At 36.3% G+C, this 19161-nt stretch overlaps 2 protein-coding genes and 1 pseudogene across 3 annotated transcripts; all 3 read left to right on the top strand.

Annotated features, from left to right (window-relative positions):
• Window positions 1-6749: 6749 nt before the first annotated feature.
• Window positions 6750-9965, top strand: LOC145047203 (uncharacterized). Of its 2 annotated transcripts, XM_078995434.1 has the most exons (5): window positions 6759-6901; window positions 7540-7624; window positions 8084-8471; window positions 8538-9458; window positions 9670-9965. In XM_078995434.1, the coding sequence occupies exons 3-4, from the start codon at window positions 8147-8149 to the stop codon at window positions 9428-9430; spliced, it is 1218 nt and encodes a 405-aa protein (XP_078851560.1). In that variant the 5' UTR covers window positions 6759-6901; window positions 7540-7624; window positions 8084-8146; the 3' UTR covers window positions 9431-9458; window positions 9670-9965. The 2 variants fall into 2 exon arrangements, with proteins under 2 accessions (XP_078851558.1, XP_078851560.1); XM_078995432.1 differs by lacking the exon at window positions 7540-7624 and having other exon boundaries at window positions 6750-6901.
• A 4677-nt stretch (window positions 9966-14642) lies between these two features.
• LOC145046468 (uncharacterized) lies at window positions 14643-15933 on the top strand. Its single transcript, XM_078994752.1, has 2 exons — window positions 14643-15231; window positions 15389-15933. Exons 1-2 carry the CDS (start codon window positions 14643-14645, stop codon window positions 15931-15933), a joined length of 1134 nt encoding a protein of 377 aa, XP_078850878.1.
• A 2061-nt stretch (window positions 15934-17994) lies between these two features.
• On the top strand, window positions 17995-18729 carry LOC145046467 (secreted RxLR effector protein 161 pseudogene; annotated as a pseudogene).
• Window positions 18730-19161: the final 432 nt, after the last annotated feature.

Raw genomic sequence — 19161 nt, 5'->3', positions numbered from 1 at the left:
CATTAAGGCTTCAAACATAGAGTCTTAGAGGCTTGAATCAACATGCATCAACATGCTTCTAGGGACACTTAGCTAGTACAAATATTTGGAATTATATACCTGCCCCATCGTTCTGAATTGAAGTTCACAAAAAGTTTACTTGAAACAAGAACGTATTCTGAAAATAACACACACACACAATAAAGAAAAATATTTTTTTGTAGTTTTGATTTTCTAAAAAAGATAAACCAGAAAAAAGAAAATTATTTTTGTGATTTTTGGATTTTCTGAAAAAAGAAATAAAAACAGAAATTAAAACTCAGAAACGTAAATGAACAGTATCTTCTTAACCATTCTGAAAATCTAAATCAATCGGAATACATTTAGTGCACAAAGGATACAAGTAAGTTCGAAACCCTGATGAACAGTATATTCTGAATGATTCCAAATCTCAGAATCAATCAAAATGTGAACAGTAATTTCCGATTACGAGAGGGATTTAGGAACTGAATCCGCGTCAATCATTCCTAAGCCTTGTAAGATACGATTAAATGTAGGTTCAGGTAAGGCTTTCATGAAATTGTCAGCCAGTTGATCAAAGGATCTTACAAAGTGTACTTCAACGTTTCCATCTTCAACGTGATCCTTAATAAAATGATATCCCAGTGCAATATGTTTCGTCTTTGAGTGTTGTACCAGATTATGACATATGTGAATTGCACTTTCAGAATCACAGTAGAGAGGAATCCAATTCATATTTATCCTATAATCTCGAAGTTGATTCTGAATCCATACAAATTTAGAAGTGCATGATGTAGTTGCGATGTATTCAGCTTCTACAGTAGATAGGGATACACATTTCTACTTCTTTGATTGCCAACTAACAAGTTTTCCATCTAGAAACCGAGATCCCCCCAGAAGTGCTTTTACAATCGAGACCGCATCCACCAAGATTAGCATTGGAGAACGCTTACACAAAGAATCCTAAGTTGGAATGATACCAGATTCCGAGAGAGGTTGTTCTTTTCAGATATCGGAAGATGTTTTTCACAACAATTATATGTGGTTCATGAGGATTTGCCTGAGACCTGACACAATAATAAACAGAAAACATAATATCTGGACGACTAGATGTTAGGTACGTTAAAGAACCAATCATTTGTCAATAAAGAGTTATATCAACCACAGGTTTGTCCAAGGAGAGAGTGAGATTTGTTCCGAACGCCATTGGAAGCTTGACCTTAATGGTTAGCTACTAGTTATGGGTAATTCACGTTGGTTACCAATTATAATATTATTATTAATTCAAGACTAAATTTACTAATATTTAACTAATTCATGTAGAAATATGCATGGTCATACATAATTTAACACATAATCAATTATACATTATGAATGGAGCTATGTAAGATTAATTAAACAAACACAGTGATGGTCTTAATCTATGTTTTCCAACACAGCTAAATTTAATTACCTCAATTACTTATCTAAGATTTTGTCGATCCTAGCTCTAGCAATTCAATTATCACTAAATTACTAGGTATCAAGTTCATGTAAATTAATAGTCACTAAGCTACACAGAACATGAATTCAAGCAATTTAAGTATCAAATATTAGCATGCAAGGTATTAACAATCAAACACAAGGATTTAACCAACTAGTAAGATCCATAACTAGTAAACTAATCCATGATTTGAAGTTTCATCTAGCTAAACAGAAGCAGCTAGATCAAATTACTCATGGCCAAAATCAAACACATAAATTTAATAAATAGAAACATAGTTGAATGTACCAACTTAAAGTAAAAGTTATGATCTTCAATCACTTCTTCTTCCTTGGATGCTAAACACTTTAATTCTTTTGCTTGTTGTCCTCCAAAATTTGTCTTCTAAACCCTCCAAATCTCTAGAAGAACTCCCAAAATCGTAAGTGCCAATGATATATATATATATATATATATATATATATATATATATATATATATATATATATAGTTTTTGGAAATTACCTTGCTCACGTCGTGAGATAGGGAAGCTCACGCCGTGAGCTCAGTCATAATCCGTATCGAACACAAATTCTATCCTCCGAATGTTTATCTTCTAGAATGTTGTTACTCACATCGTGAGAGGTTATTTCTCATGTCGTGAGGTCGTCTTTTAGCTGAAATATTCATCTTTTAATCTGCAATCCTCCAAAGTTCCGCTCCTGTTGCTTTTGGTCCTTTTTCTTCAAGAATGCTCATTTGGTTGCAAATTACAATTAAATCTTATAGGTACCATATATCCTTGCAAATAACCAAAATATTAATAAATATGTATGAAAATATTGCCTAAATGTGTATAAATATGGCAATATCATACACACACACTTCGTCTTCTTCCCTATTGAAACACATTGAAACCTAAATTAACATTCACAGATACATACATATACATCAACTCATAAAAAACACACATATGCAACTCAAAAACACACAACTACAACTCAAAACACACATACATACACACTTTTAACTCGGTCACACATATACCCAATAGCATATACCACGAACTCAAAACACACATACACAAACCTTTTTTAAAAACACATCGGCAGCCCACCCCTAACGTCGACCTCAGTTGACTCCAAAGACGCCTCCTCCATCGTCGGCTTCATCAAATCCATTCTCAAGTTAATCCAGTACCTAATTTCTCCTTTTCAAGATCATACGTTTTAAAGTAGTAGCAATTAGAAGTTCCCCTTGCTAAATCTTTCACACCATGCATTCTGTTACACCTTGCCTTCATTATCTTTCAACATTCACCTAATTCTCTGAATTATCTTGATGAATATGGTTTGCCTGCTCATATATTTACAAACAACAATCACAAATTTTGGGAATTGATCAATATGAAAGTTAAGGTTCTGTATTACTAGATCTACATATAATGAATTCAAGAAAATTGTCGAGTTCAAGAGCATTGATGAAGAAGGGCATACATGTCACTCATAGGCTTTGTGAAGATCTGAAGTATAGTCTATTGATCATCTCTATCGACTTATATTTCCAACTCCACACACTCTTTAATTTTTTCATCTGTCAATACATCTCTGACTCCATTCTTCAAATTTAGAGAGTACGATGTCGTTATTTCCAAGGGCGATCAGGGAAGAAGAGGGAAAAGCATAGTGAGAGACGTTGATGGAGAAATGTCGGACTAGAGGAGGTAGGTAGATTGGAGTTCTGAACGATATGTATGCCAAGGCACCATAAGAAACATTGGGCAGTGTTTGTGGCTTCAGAGCACCAGAACTCAATGTTGTGGAATCATTTGACTGAGAATTTGCCAGACATGGGATTTGCTCATATGAAGTCGTTGAAGCCATTAGGGCTTCTTGACAGGAATGGAGGCAATGAAGTCGACATCTTATTGATGAGAGAGAGAGAGAGGGAGAGGGAGAGAAATGGGGGGGGGGGGGGTGAGAATGTATGGTTACGGGATGAGGATTGGTGGGTTGATTAATTCTTATTATTATTATTATTATTATTATTATTATTATTATTATTATTATTAAGCAGCAAATGTATTAATATAGATTTAAAAAAAAAAGGGAAAAAAAGGAAATTTAAATTGCATAATCATCTTTTCAAGTTTTTTTTGGACAAAAAACCACAAGAAAAAACTTGATTTTTGACCTTCTATGCAAGTAGGAAAATTTTTGAACCCCATCCAAAGTATTTTGAATACCACATGACCAATCTTGCACTTTTGTCTTAAATTTAAGAAATCAGTTGGATATTAACCCTTCTTCCATACTACCTTCATCTTTGTGTGCATATGGTCGACGACCCCTACCCTCCTTCCTCCAATAATTCCCAATAGTTATGCCTCTACCACCACCAACGGACCAACCTCTAAAACCTTCATATATCTATTGTTCTAGTCTCGTCAAAGACAACCGGTGAAACAGGCCTAAAACTAAAAGAGATCTTGGAGAAATACAGTTGTCGGGATTTTGATTGAGTTTACCACCGAGAGTAGCATTGATGTCATTGATTGAAACTTTCCATTTCGTAATTGCATCACTTTTGTCAGGCTTATTATTCTTCCCCTTTGATTCAACAACATGCCAAGACTCCACATTTCTTTCCTCACTTATTTCCTCTATCAAAACAAACCCTAAAATTGAACCCAAGTGGTATCATGAAAATCCCCTAAATTTTGACAAAATTATCCAGTTTCGAAGCGAAATCTTTATGAGAAAACAATAATCATATGTTATAATCAAAGCCCATCCGAAGAAAAGATGGGAGATGGTGACACGTTGGTTAAACGCCGGATCACATGGCTGGAGAAGAGAAAAAATAGACTTTGACTCGTACACAATAGAAAAAAAAATTCCCTCAAGAGCACCCACTACCCGGTTATGTCTACTATTCGCAAACGATGAAAGAAATCTCACAAAAGAATGACTGGTTTAAAGCTTCACCAACAAAATCAAAATAAAACTAAAAGGAATTATATCAATCTAGAGGGGGTGTATAGGTGACTCTAGGGTACCAAACTTTGTGTATGTTTTTAATTTTGAGGGTATATATATTTGTATGTGGGGGTTTTATTTGTAGGAGTGTGTATGTGTGTGTGTGTGTGGAGAGAGAGAGAGAGAGAGAGAGAGAGAGAGAGAGAGAGAGAGAGAGAGAGAGAGAGAGAGAGAGAGTAATTCTTTTTTAGTTAAAATAGTATTAAAAAAAATAAAAAAATGAAAGAAAGAAATTGAAAGGGCATTACAATCTTCTAAGTTATCCAAGAACCAAAACCATAAAAATTTTCTAATTTTGAATTTTGGTTAAAAACTTTTTGGATTCTATCCACTGTTTTTTACATAGCATAGAGACTAATTTTACAATCTTAACTAAACATTTTATGAAGACTATTTAATGAAAAATTCATATATTCCTTAACCTCTTCATATTCTATATGACCACTGCTAAACAAAACGATGCAACCAATAAAATTCAAAAAATTCTGTCCCGTGCAAAGCACAGGGCTCTCTTACTAGTTTAAGATTAGATAAAAATGTAAGTTGGTCTTTCTAAAAAAAATGTTATTTATTTATTAAATAAAAAAACAAACAAAAAGTTCTTTCCCCGTTTATCACATCTCTAAATGCGACATAATTAAAATAATTGTTATTTATTTATGAAATAAAAAAACAAACAAAAAGTTCTTTTCCCCGTTTTATCACAACATATATATATAGATGTCATAAACGCGACATAATTAAAATCTTGTTGTTTTCCCTCTCAAAAGTAGTTGAGGGCTATTTTGTAATTTCCCAATCAGTGGAATGTGTACTGCGCACTCCGCGTACCTTAGAAGTCTTCGTATGCCTTTGACATCACATTTCCTCATTTAAACTTGGCAACTCAAAAGCACAACCGACATCCGTTTCCAAAATATATGGCACGTATACATTTCCCCTCATGTCGACATAAAACCCACCAATGCACAAAATACAACATGCATTGCGATACGTGGCACGAACCCTCAAATTTCAACCTTATTCACGATGACATTAGAATTATGGAGTATTTGACATTATAATTATGGAGTATTACAAAATTGACTTTTTTTTTTCCTTATATTTTTGTCCGTAATTTCTTTCACACATGTGTAAGAAATCCCCATCTATATAGTCCATCATGAAATAGAAAATGACAAAAAAGTCCCTCGACTTTTTGGCCACTTCTAGTTGCCCATCACTTTATTGGTGTGGATTTGGTATTTTTCATAATTCACGATGAGTTGAAAATGATATGAGATTAAATATATAGATACAAACTATCCTCCGATAAAAAAAAAACATTTATAAAACATTATCCATTACACTTAGTTGAGTTTAGGTGAGAATATGTTGTTTGGTAGGATCAATACTCAATAGTACTATATTATGTGGCATGTATATACAAATTATGTTCTTGTATTAACGTTTAGTTTTTCCTTACCAATAAAAAGGGATTTGCACTTATTTATTTATTTATTTATTTATTTTGCAACGATTAAGGTACGCACAATGGATATCGACAATTACTACATAAATGTTTTAGTTGGAATTAATTAAATTCCATAAAAAATATATGAGTTATGTAAAAAATAAATTGTTACAAAGCACATTGAGACATTGCTACTAAAATTTACGAAGGAATTACATGTCGCTAATTTTTTTTTCTTTCTAAAAACCCTATAATGGCTAATGCAATGTAGACTCTGATTTTTTTTAAAAGTTGTATATGCACCACTATTGATAATAAATTTATGAGAATATATTACCATTACAATTGTTTTTACACTACATAAAATTTGGTGTAGCCATTGTAATTCAATGGGGGAACAACTGAGTATATAGTTCAAATTAATGACCTATATTTCCACCTAAAATTTCAATAATTTAGACAAATATAGTTAGACACAATGATTCCCATTAAGTTTATTAGATTTTTAAAGAAAACAAAGCATATAAATACACATCATGCAAACTTTATGTCGCAGACATTAATGATACATGTCTAAAACATCAATGTAATAAAGTACCCTAAAATCTTGTCTAAAAACAATATAATAAACTAAAATACTGGTAAAGTATACTTACAAGGGCGAAAATGAATTTATTACGAAGTATTTGGACTTGTAGAGTCAAATGGAAAGAGTTTAAGGAGTAATAATGTAAATAAATCCTAATCAAACGGCAGATCGTTAACGACTTTACTCTAAAACCATATTTGACGGCCATCGCTCGTCCAATTCCTCCGTAGAAGAAGAATCGGATTCTCTCTCTCTCTCTCTCTCTCTCTCTCTCTCTCTCTCTCTCTCACTATATAACCTTTTTCTCACCTGGAGCAGACACTTCTTTCTCTCTGGTGTCTCCGGCAACCGGTGAATAGGTATGTTCTGTGATATTAGTTTCTGCTGGTTGCAATTTTGATGTGTGCAGGTGCGTACATATATATATGGATGCAAATGATGCATTATTTGTATATGTCTACGAGGATTGCTTGGGGTTTTCGTTAATTGGATGCTATATATGTCGAAATAATTAGGTTTTTTAAATTTTAGTTTTGTCATTTGATAAATCGACTGTACTATGTGTTCATCGGCAGTTATTTCGGATCTCTACTTGCTATTAAGTGTTTGATTCGCTTTATTTCTAGGGTTACTGTGACTGATTACCAACTTTAAGCTCCTTCCTCCTGCAAATTAGCAGACGCTATCTACTCGATATATTTTTTTTCTAGGGAATAATTTTTAATTGTTTCTATTAATCAATTTTTTATCTATTATCATGCGTTTCATTGATTGTAGAGTTTTCTAGGTATAGAACTCTGGTAAAATTGTTGGAGTAGAAAGTGAGTTTTGTTAAATCATTATTGAATTGGAAATTATCTATATTTAGCTCCAAATTGCATGGTGTTTCACTGTTTCAAGCTGTTTCTTGCATTTCTAAACCATACTTGAATCAGAAACATGACCTGTTCATTTACAAATATACCGTATTTGTAATTAGCTAATGCTTATTTGGCAGTGATCGTTCATTTATCCTCATTTGGTGATTTAATTTGATAGGCTCACATCATAAGGTAGTAGTAGTACTACTGCTACAGACATATGTGAGACTCTAAACTTGTATCTTCTGTTATTTTTGTCTTTACATGGGTCCAGACTCCAGACTGACATATGCTTAATTGAGCTTGTATTATTGACTGAAATAGTACCATGAATTCAATATTTAAGCAGAATATCATATGCTTTCCATAATTTATTAATGATTTACTTATCCAAACAAAGAGCTATTAATGTCTGAATTATTGTTCAATCAGCCCCTCTGTATTTCAGTAAAAGCAAGTCTCCCAATCCCAAACATCATTAAATATGCATCTCATCACTTTCTTATCTTTTCTTAATACATACCCCTCTAACTTTTACAGTTTTACATTAGTTTGTTGCTTAATTTTACTCAATCTCTCCTTCACCCCCAAAAAGTCATCCTCTTTAGCCATATCCATCTTCAACCTTCCATCATTTCAATAGTTTTTGCTAACAAAATCATCATTCTCATGAATATTCAGATCACAGAAGATGGTATACTGATTGGCGAAAGTAATTGTTACACATTTTGCACGTGAGTGAAAATGGGGTCTGCTTGTTGTGTTGCTGCTAGAGACAGAAGAGCTATAACAAATGGATCAAGTAGTGATGTGATCCCAAGAAATATCCGGTATTCTCCATCATGGGGTGTTAGGTGGGAGAACAGGAGGCGTGTAGCAGGTGAAGAAGCTTCCATGACTTGGTATTCTGATAGTGCTACTGTTGCCACAAATGACAGGCTGGACAATAAATCTCAAACAACAGTTGGAACTGCTTATGCATCAGAAGAGGGTAGTCCATTGGAAAGTTTTAGAAATCTGACGTGGCAAAAGTCATCACCTTCTGAAGGATACCCGGTTCCTCAATCAGGTAAATTTATCTCATTAAACAAAATAGACCATGGATTATCTCATGTTTTTCCACTTGTCCTTTCAGAAGCTCAATCTCTCTCTAAAAACCCAACCAAATTATCATCCCCATCCACACAGACACCCTTTTCAGCATCCCCACCCCCACCAAGACATCCCACATGTTCCCCGGGTCGCCAGGTGTCACACAGCCGGATCCCATCTACAAAGTCCTCAAACCTCTCAATCTCAGAAGAAGGCCCCGGGTCCGGGTGGAGCAACGAATTAAACCGTGGATCTTCAGACGGGTGGTCCATATCCATACCCATACCCATACCCGTACCCGTACCCGCTTCCAACGAGTCATTCGATAGCGAGTCATTGAACTTTAAAATGAGCCGATCAAGTGGGGGGGTTTCGTCCATTGATATGCAGACATGTGGCGCGTGTTCCAAGCTGTTAAGCGAAAAGTCGTCATGGGGAACACAGAAGATTATAGCGAATAATGAGCTGGCGGTTGTGGCTATTTTGATATGCGGGCATGTTTATCATGCAGAGTGTTTGGAAAATATGACGGATGAGATCAACAAGTATGATCCGGCGTGTCCTGTTTGTACTTTTGGTGAGAAACAGACTTTTAAAATGTCGGAAAAAGCAATAAAAGCGGAGATGGAATTGAAGGCTAAGATTAGTAGGAAGAAATCAAGAACTAGAAGCCGGGTGGTGGATGGTGATGATGATGATGATGATGATGATGTTATTATGTTTGATAATAGTGGTAGCAAGAGTAGAAGCCATAATCATAATAATAAGATGAGTTCAAGCTCTAGCATGAAGAATTCTATGGGGAAACCAAAAACGCCTTTTTTAAAGAGACACTTCTCCTTTGGTGGTTCCAAAGGGAGTCGATCCATGTCAATGGCTGATCATGATTTTTCCCGGAGAAAAGGGTTTTTCTGGACTAAGTCAAATAAGGAGTGACCTCACCTCACCTTTTTCCCTCTAAAAGGTACAATATCATTACCAACGTATTATATTGTGAAATCAAAGGACTAATGTTGACGTTTGAAAACAAAAATTGCATTTTTTTGTCCCAACTTTGATTCCTCTAGATCTCATGTTTTTGTGTGAAAGACACGTAATCAATGCATGTTTAATATCATGATATATTAACTTGTGGTATTTTATTTAAGTGGGTGATTTTGTTTTAAAAATGATAGGTATGAGTAAGGGTAGTAGGATTAGCTCCTTGAAGATACTCATTGTAAAGCGGGTTTTGAACTACACATAGGTGGTCATGGTATTGGTAATACCATAACCATGTTCATGATTCATGAAATTTGGTATATATAGCTCATTGGGGAAAAGCTAGTATAAACAAAGGAATTCAGTGAAACTGGTAGAACAGATTCTTTTTTCTTTTTCAAGTGGTGTAAGTTTAAAGTTTGTTTATTGTGTTTTTCTTGCATTATAATTGGAAAAGAAAAAAAGTAAAGGTAATTTGAATTTGGTGAAACTCAACTTGTCAAATGTCAACTTCCGTGTGCACTTTTCATTTTGTTGACTTTGGGAGTTAATTTTTGCTTTAGCGTTGGCCATTCTAAAATTAATTAAACACTTTTCATGTCTTAAAATTAAATAAAAGTATGTACTTTCTAATCCAAATTTGTTTTTTGCCAATAAGTATTTATTATGAAAACTGACAAGGATATCTACTATTGTGATAATTAATAGAATTTTTTTTCTTGTTCTCTTTCGTTGAGTTGGATGTGTTGGTTTATTTAATTAACATTAAATGAAAAATAGTATTGATATGATCTCGATGCTTGAATATATAGCTGAAAATAAGGTGAAAGAATAGACGTGTTAGCTATTTTGTTTCTGTTAATTTAAAGATTTTATTTGGTAAATTTGATTTCTTAGGAGAGGTCCAAACTCCAAAAGATCGTAACGAATTGAATAAACTGGAAAAATAAGTTTCTAGTTATTTTAACCTGCATATTTTAGAATCAATTTGTCAATGATATTAATTACATTACTCTATCAAAAATAACCATATTAACTATGTGAATAATCACTTTAGAAAAGTAGCGATTAGCAAGTGCAAAAACAATTCGACAAAGAATGTTTCTACATTCATAAACGCTGTTGAATATTATCACATTTGATAAACAGATATAACAATTTTTGCAATTTTCATTGGTTTTGAACTTATTTTTTGAGTATTGAACATGATTTTCCTTAAAAGATATTATTAAAAAAAAAAAAACATGTTTGAGACTACATTATTAAATATTTCGAAACCTAGAAAGTTTGGAACTACGATGACTGTCACACTTTTTCATGAGTTTTGAATTTGTTTTTTAGGCGAGATTCGAACTTGTCACGAACTTCTAACTTCTCCTCCTTATATATAACCACCGGAATGATATAAAAACACAACTTTGCTGAAATGTCAAAGAAAAACTCAAATGATGAATTTATAGTAAAAAATTATGATAAATGATGTTAGGGAAGAAAAAAAATTAAAGAATGTTATTAAGTTTTATAATTGTATATTGATATGTATATCATCTCTTAGAGCATATACTATAAATTTTAACATTTTTGGTTTTCTTTTATGATAAAAATAGCTCAGAAAAATTAAAAAAGAAAAAAGAAAAAACATCTTGCTTGAATGCATATATTATGTATGCATGTATGTAAGTATTTGCGTGCACATGTATATCTTAGGTCGATGCCGACAGGTATGATCATCACACCATTCATGATCCATCAGTCATGTATGCCACTACCTTAGTACATATGAGAGAGGGTTGATGTTCACCAACGTAATCAATATGTAGGTAAAAGTTGAAAGAAGATGAATTGAAGAAAAAATAAGAGAGAAAGTCACATAGTTGGATGTGAAGGGGGACACAAAACACCGCACCACCTCAACATCACTCGTAAAAGGGACAGTTTTAAAGTCATGGTTGTTCGTTCAACTCAACATCACGTATGAGTCATGGTGCTCACACCATCAACCATATTGTACACCATATGTCGGAGCTACTAAGGGGGCATCCCCTACCCTACACACACAAAATAAGTATATGAAATCGGATAATAATAATGATAATAATAAAGATGATGATAGATAAGATTTCTAATTTGAATGTTGTGTTTATAAATTGAAAATACAAAATTGAATACGAATTCTGCTATTCAGAAATATAAATTTCAACAAAGAAAGCTCCGGGTCTCATGTTACACACAATAACTATGTTTTATTCATAATGGACAATGCCCTATTTGTAGACTCTTCAAGAGTCTGATACAAACCGATTTACATTATTGCAATCGTATGATTGCAAAACATGAAAAACGAATATTTTACATTATTGACACTTACACTATTACTATTCTTACATTATTAACGATGTATAATTCTTAAACAACAAACGACAAACAACTATTTATAATTATTATTCCTTTAACAACGAAAGGACAAATATTTCTTCAATGAATGTCTTTGATCGTCATTGCTTATAGCTCATTGCTTATGTTTTTTTAACTAAGAACATGATAGATCTTGAAACATCCCAAAAATACAGTCAAAAAATTTCGTTTTCAAATCATTAAGTACAACTATAGTTATCAAATCTTTCATCAAACATAGTCAATATCTCAAAACATTATAATCAGAGTATCAATTTATCAGAGTAAAACATCACAGGCTAAAATCAATGGTGTATGTTATGCAGTCATCCCGAGTTCTTCCTTCCGCTACCGGGAGTACATGAAACCAAAACTGAAAACTATAAGCACGAAGCTTAGTGAGTCTCCCCAAGCTACCACATACCATACACATAACATGCAAATAGGAAATACATGCCCCGCCCACTCTCATGGAGATTCAGGCTCTGCCCACACCCTGCTGTCTAGGAGATTTGGGCCCCACCCATACCCTACTGTCTAGGAGATTCGGGCACCGCCCACACTCCGCTGTCTAGGATATTCGGGCCCGCCCACACTCGGCTACTCTGAGATTTGGGCCTCACCAACACTCAGCTACTGACATGCATACATGTTTCACACAGACAACAAGTATCTCTAATTCTATTAAACAGACACATAACTCTACTCAAATAATACTACAAGATTCAAGCCCCACCCACACTCGACTACTATGAAATTCGAGCCCCGCCCAAACTAAGCTACTAACATGCATACAAGTATCACACAGACTACAAATATCTAATTCTATCAAACAATCACATATCCATACTCGAATAATACTATGAGATACGGGCCCCGCCCACTCTCGGCTACTATGAGATTCGGGCCCTACCCACACTCAGCTACTAATATATCATATATACGGGCCAGACTTGGTGCCTTAGACTCGTTCCTACTGAAGGAAACTCACCTCACACTGCTGAAGTCCCGCAAATAAATCTCGGGCTGCTGGCTGACAGATCTCCAAGCTGTCAACATAAAAACAAAACCCAATTAACTATTTGGGTTTCTAATACATAATTCTAAAATCCCCACTTGGGGTAAAAAGACCATTTTACCCCTAACCTAGCTTGGTCCAAGATTAAGGCCCAAACTCATACTCTAAAGGCTCAAAAGTCAAATAGTCAACCAAGGCCCAACATATGGCCTAATTTTCCAAACTTGGCCCAAAATCCTCACATGGTCTTACCTTAAGGCCCAACCATTTGTTCTTGGTCCAACACTTAACATTCTGATGGTCCACTAACTCATAATCTTCAAGGCCCAATTATGGCCCACCTATGGTATGAGTTTCCAAATTGGGCCCAAGCATGTCCAATGGGTCTTACCTAAAACCCAATCTAATTATTCTAGTCCATACTTGTTCTTAGAGGGCCCATCAATAGTCCAAACATCTAGACCCAATAGAAAAGGGTCCAACTCAAAACCCAACACAATTAGGGTTTCCACATGAAATGATGATTAGGGTTAAGTGTTCTCACTTAACCCATTAAGTCCATTATTCCATTAAGCCAACATACAATGGAATTGGCATAAGTCATAACTTCAGTTCACTGGCCCAAACGCGGGTCCCGATAGGCCCAAACCAACAAACCCATAATTAGGGTTTTCTAAACCATAATTAGGGTGTCTAACCCAAGCACATGCCAATGAAGTCCATGATCAAACTATTGGGCCAATTAGGGTTTCACTATGTTGAGCACCACCCGTTGCCACCACGGGCGATGGTGGTCGACAGCGGCTCGCGGCGGCAGCCACCACCTCACAGCTGCGGTGGTGGTCTTCCTTCACTTTTTACTAAGAAAAATTGCTATAACAATTATCAATAGAACACACACTCACACACCATACTACACACACAGCCACCTCTAGACGGTGGCTGGTGGCGGCAATGAGTGGCAGAAAATGGCAGCCACCATGGTTGGTTGCCATGGCGGTGCGCCTACCTCCGGCCAACACTCTACATGAGTTCTAGCAACAATACTTGTAAAACATAACATGAAATGACCACTCTCAGCCACCCACTTGGTGGCTGACGACGTTGAGATTAACAGAAATGGCGGCCAAGTCTGGCAGCAAAAGAAACAACAACATCGCGCACATGAGGAGGAATTACCGAGATTTTTGTTGTTATAATTCTGAGTCTAGTAAGTTTTTATTAAGTTTTTAATAATGCACATTTTTTTAACAGTTAGCAAGAATAAATCAAAGCCATGTAGGCTATGCAGTCCGAGTCTCATGTTAGGTAAAGTCAGTTGCTACTTAGTCGCATTTTCTTGTGTATAAATAGTTTATGCTTGTGTACGTTGAGGATCATCTCCTCCAAATTTACTTTTCAATGAATAAAGCATTAAGCTTGTGAAATCCTTTTGTTTTTTTTTTCCAGTTTTTTCACTGTTTCATTGAAGTCTTGAAGACACAGGTTTGTGAAAAACCTACATTTGGTATCAGAGCCTTGTGGTAGTGTATGCCCAAGTATCAATCTCGCGAAGAGATGACGGTTAGTGGCAGTAGTGGCAACAACGAAAATGGTGAGAAACATGGTCAAGTTACACTCCATTATCTGATGCTGACAAGATCGAATTATGGTGCATGGGCGATCAAGATGAGAGTCTTCATGTTGGCACAGGGTGTCTGAGATGCAGTTGAGCCCATAACTGCAAATACTCTTGTTGAATCAAAGAAGGATAACATGGCGTTGGCAGCCATTTATCAGGGAGTACCTGAAGACCTTCTAATGGTGTTAGCGGAGAAGAAGACGGCAAAAGAAGCATGGCAAGCCCTAAAAACAATGTTTGTGGGAGCAGACAGGGTGAAATCAGCTCGAATTCAGACATTGAAAGCTGAATTTGAAGCATTGACAATGAAAGAGTCAGAAAGTGTGGACGATTTCACAGGAAAAATCACAAACATTGTAAGTACTATGCGAACATTAGGTGAGACGATTCAAGAGTCCTATGTTGTGAAGAAATTACTTAGGGCAGTCTCAAACAAATTTCTTCAAATTGCTTCGACTCTCGAACAATTTGGAGATTTAGACGAGATGTTTGTGGAAGAGGTTATCGGTCGTCTAAAGGCGCATGAAGAGAGAATGAAAGGATTTGGAGAAAGTGATGATCAGAAACTTCTTCTGACTTACCAGGAATGGTCAAAGAGAAACAAGAAAAAAGGACAAGGAGATGCGAAATTCAAATCAAATCGTGGCGGTTCCAATGGTTCTCGAGGTAGAGGCAGAGGTCGAGGAAGAAACAATAGTAGTGGTCGCGACAGTCGTGGTAGAGGTGATCATAATAATAAAAAAATCAAACATGCATGGATCAAGCAGTCTTGACAAGAGCAAGATACAATGCTACAATTGCCAAGAGTATGGCCATTATACTGCTGAATGCAAGAACCCGAGAAAGGAGAGAAGTCATGAAATTAATTTGATCCATGAAGACAATGAACCTGCATTGCTACTCTCGACTATTGATGGAAGAGAAGAGATAGGGGAAGTATTTCTAAATGAAGAAAAACTGAAACCAGAGTTAAAAACAAAGGGTGGTTGCATGAATCAATCAAAGGTTTGGTATCCTGATTGTCGGGCCAACAATCACATGACTGGTGATAAATCAAAGTTTAAAATTTTGAATGAGTCAATCCATGGCCAGGTGAATTTTGGAAATGATTCCAAAGTAAGGATTAAGGGAAAAGGCTCGATCGTGTTCAAATGTAAAGATGGTGGAAGACAAAAACTTGATAATGTATACTATATTCCTTATCTATGTAGTAACATCATCAGTTTAGGTCAACTGGCGGAAGGTGGAGATGAAATAAGGATCAAGGACCTATTTTTATGGGTGCATGACTCGTCTGGAAAACTACTCATGAAGGTTCGCAGGTCAAGCAACAGACTCTACAAGATAGAGTTGGAAGCAGTCAGTGTCGTGTGTCTAAACATTGAAGCTGATGAGTCAATGTGGCTATGGCATAAGCGACTTTGACACACGAACTTTAACTCCTTGAAACAAATGGTTGACAAAGAGATGATCATCGGAGTACCAAAGATCAAGATTCCTTCATCGCCCTGTGAAGGATGTTTGGTGGGAAAACAGATGAGGAACCCCTTTCTAGCACAAGCATCATTTAGAGTAAAGAAGAGACTTGAGTTAATCCACAGTGACTTGTGTGGACCAATCTCACCACCCACATTGTCTGGGAATAGGTACTTTATGCTGATAGTTGATGATTTCAGTAGGGTAATGTGGGTGTATCTGATGAAAACTAAAGACGAAGCATTTCAAGTGTTCAAGAATTTCAGAAATAAAGTGGAGATCGATACAGGGGAAAGTGTGAAAGTGTTGAGAACAGATAGAGGCGGTGAATTCTTGTCGAATGATTTCACAAGATACTGCAAGGAGACTGGCATGGAGAGACATTACACGTCTCCCTACTCTCCACAACAAAATGGAGTAGTAGAGAGACGAAATCGCATAGTACTGGAGATGGTGAGATGCAATTTGAAGACAATGACAATGCCAAATAGCTTGTGGGGAGAGCTAGTGTCACACTTGGTTTATGTCTTAAACATAGTTCAAACAAAAGCGTTAAAGGACTCAACTCCATATGAAGCTTTAACTGGCAGGAAACCACAAACCAATCACCTTAGAGTTTTTGGGTGTGTAGCTCACATGAAAATTGCAAAGGGATATCTAAAGAAGCTCTAAGACAAAAGCATGCCATTAGTCCATCTCGGAATCGAAAAAGGTTCGAAAGCATATAGATTACTAGACCTAGATATAGGAAAAATGTGTGTGAGTCGAGACATGGTATTCGAAGAAGAACGAGCTTGGAATTCGGAGAAAAGTGTGAAGATCAAATCGACACCACGAATGAGTTTCACGGTGGAAGGATTTGAATTCACAGAAAAATTCTTTGAAGACAAAGAAGAATGGGCACCGGATGCTCCAAATCAAGAAAACGGGTCTCAAAATTCAAATAATCGGGGAATTGATGACCAATTAAGTGACTCGGGTCACCCGGATTATATTTCCTCAATATCCCCAATAAACTCTCCGGTAACACCCAATTCACCAATTTCCCTAGATTCACAGAGCCCTCACTCCAATCCTAACACCGCATCAAGTTCAATCGACGGTGGCGCACCAAAACGATACAGATTACTCACCGATCTATATGAAAACACAGAGCAAATCCACTTACCCCCTGAAGAATTAATGATGATGAGTTTCAATGAAGAACCAACATCATACGAAGAAGCTAGCATAAAGAAGGAATGGCGAGACGCAATGGAGGTGGAATTGGATGCAATTGAAAGAAACAACACATGGAGACTGGTAGATATCCCAAAGAATCGAAAGCCGATTGGATTGAAATGGGTATTCAAATTGAAAAGGGAACCGATGGGAAAAATAGTCAAGCACAAAGCGAGATTGGTGGTGAAGGGATACGTACAGAAACAGGGCATCGATTATGGCAAGGTGTTCGCACCGGTGGGTAGAATCGAAACAATTCGATTGATTCTATCCCTCGCAACCTCAAATGGATGGAAGGTGCATCACCTAGATGTGAAATCAACATTTCTAAATGGCGAGTTAGAAGAGGAGGTCTATGTGTCTCAGCCAGATGGCTATCAGAAGAAAGATGAAGCTCACAAGGTACTAAAGCTCTCTAAAGCGTTGTATGGCTTAAAACAAGCTCCCAGAGCTTGGAACGCATGTTTGGATAAGCACCTGAAAGATCTGGGATTCAGAAGATGCCCTAAAGAGTATTCAGTTTACACAAGAAAGAAAGGTGAGAGTACACTGATCGTTGGGGTTTATGTCGATGATTTGCTAGTGATAGGGAGCTCAACTGAAGAAGTGAAGAAATTCAAGATGGAGATGAATGAAAAGTTTGAAATGAGCGACCATGGGCTTCTAACATACTACCTGGGAATTGAGGTATGTCAACAAAACCAATGCATTACTCTAAAACAATAGACCTATGCTAGAAAACTGCTAAAAAAGACACGAATGCTTGACTGTAATCCTACGAGATGTCCCATGGAGCATAAGTTATCATTAACAAAGGAAGGAGATGGATACTTGGTGAATCCAACAGAGTATAGGAGCATTGTAGGTGGACTCAAATACTTGGCCCATACAAGACCAGACTTGTCCTTTGTTGTGGGTGTGGTTAGTCGCTTCATGGAAACACCCACCAAAGTCCAACTGCAAGCTGTAAAAGGAATACTAAGGTACATCAAAGGAACCTTGGACCATGGTTTGATCTACACACAGAGAGAGAACAAGATCACAATCTTAGGATTTTTAGATAGTGATCATGCAAAGGATGTAAATGACAGGATGAGTACACGGGGCATGGTTTTCTATGTCAATGGGAACATGGTCACGTGGTCATCACAAAAACATAGATGTGTAACTCTATCTTCGTATGAGGCTGAGTTCATGGCAACAACTATGACAGCATGCCAAGGTATTTGGCTAAGAAGATTGCTAACAGAGATAACAGGTCAAAATATTCCTCCAGTAAAGATGTTTGTTGATAATAAATCAGCCCTAGAACTTATGAAAAACCCAGTGTTTCATGGTAGGAGTAAACACATAGATGTGAGATTTCATTTCATCAGGGAGTGTGTTGAAAATGGGAAAATTGAAGTTACGCATGTACATGGGAAGGAACAAAAGGCAGACATGCTTACCAAGCCATTAGCCAGGGTGAAGCATGATGAAATGTGTAGGATGATTGGCATCAAGAAGATTGGAGCTCAGAATTAAAGGGGGAAATGTTGTTATAATTCTGAGTCTAGTAAGTTTTTATTTAGTTTTTAATAATGCACATTTTTTTAATAGTTAGCAAGAATAAATCAAATCCATGTAGGCTATGCAGTCCGGGTCTCATGTTAGGTGAAGTTAGTTGCTATTTAGTCTCATTTTCTTGTGTATAAATAGTTTATGCTTGTGTACGTGTTGAGGATCATCTCCTCTAAATTTACTTTTCACTGAATAAAGCATTAAGCTGGTGAAATCCTTTTGTTTTTTTTTCCAGTTTTGTCACTGTTTTATTGAAGTCTTGAAGACACAGGTTTATGAAAAACCTACAATTTTCCGGCAGTGTATCGGCGTGAAGACGGGAAGCGAAGGGGGGTGGTCGCAGCGGAGAGTATAGGTTGTGTCTTCCCCGGAGGAGGGAAGCGACGTTCACAGTTT

Source organism: Lactuca saligna, chromosome 5 (genome assembly GCF_052625555.1).
Source record: "Lactuca saligna cultivar CGN05327 chromosome 5, ASM5262555v1, whole genome shotgun sequence".
In the NCBI taxonomy this organism is placed as follows: Eukaryota; Viridiplantae; Streptophyta; class Magnoliopsida; order Asterales; family Asteraceae; genus Lactuca; species Lactuca saligna.
The sequence above is the reverse complement of the archived record's forward strand: the minus strand, read 5'-3'. Positions and strand labels throughout refer to the sequence as shown.

Bases quoted from the DNA above. Each gene is read 5' to 3' on its own strand.
- LOC145047203 (XM_078995432.1), top strand. From the start codon at position 8,147: ATGGGGTCTGCTTGTTGTGTTGCTGCTAGAGACAGAAGAGCTATAACA. The intron at 8,472-8,537 runs GTAAATTTATCT...TTGTCCTTTCAG, and splicing joins ATACCCGGTTCCTCAATCAG to AAGCTCAATCTCTCTCTAAA.
- LOC145046468 (XM_078994752.1), top strand. From the start codon at position 14,643: ATGGCGTTGGCAGCCATTTATCAGGGAGTACCTGAAGACCTTCTAATG. The intron at 15,232-15,388 runs GTGATCATAATA...TGATCCATGAAG, and splicing joins TCGCGACAGTCGTGGTAGAG to ACAATGAACCTGCATTGCTA.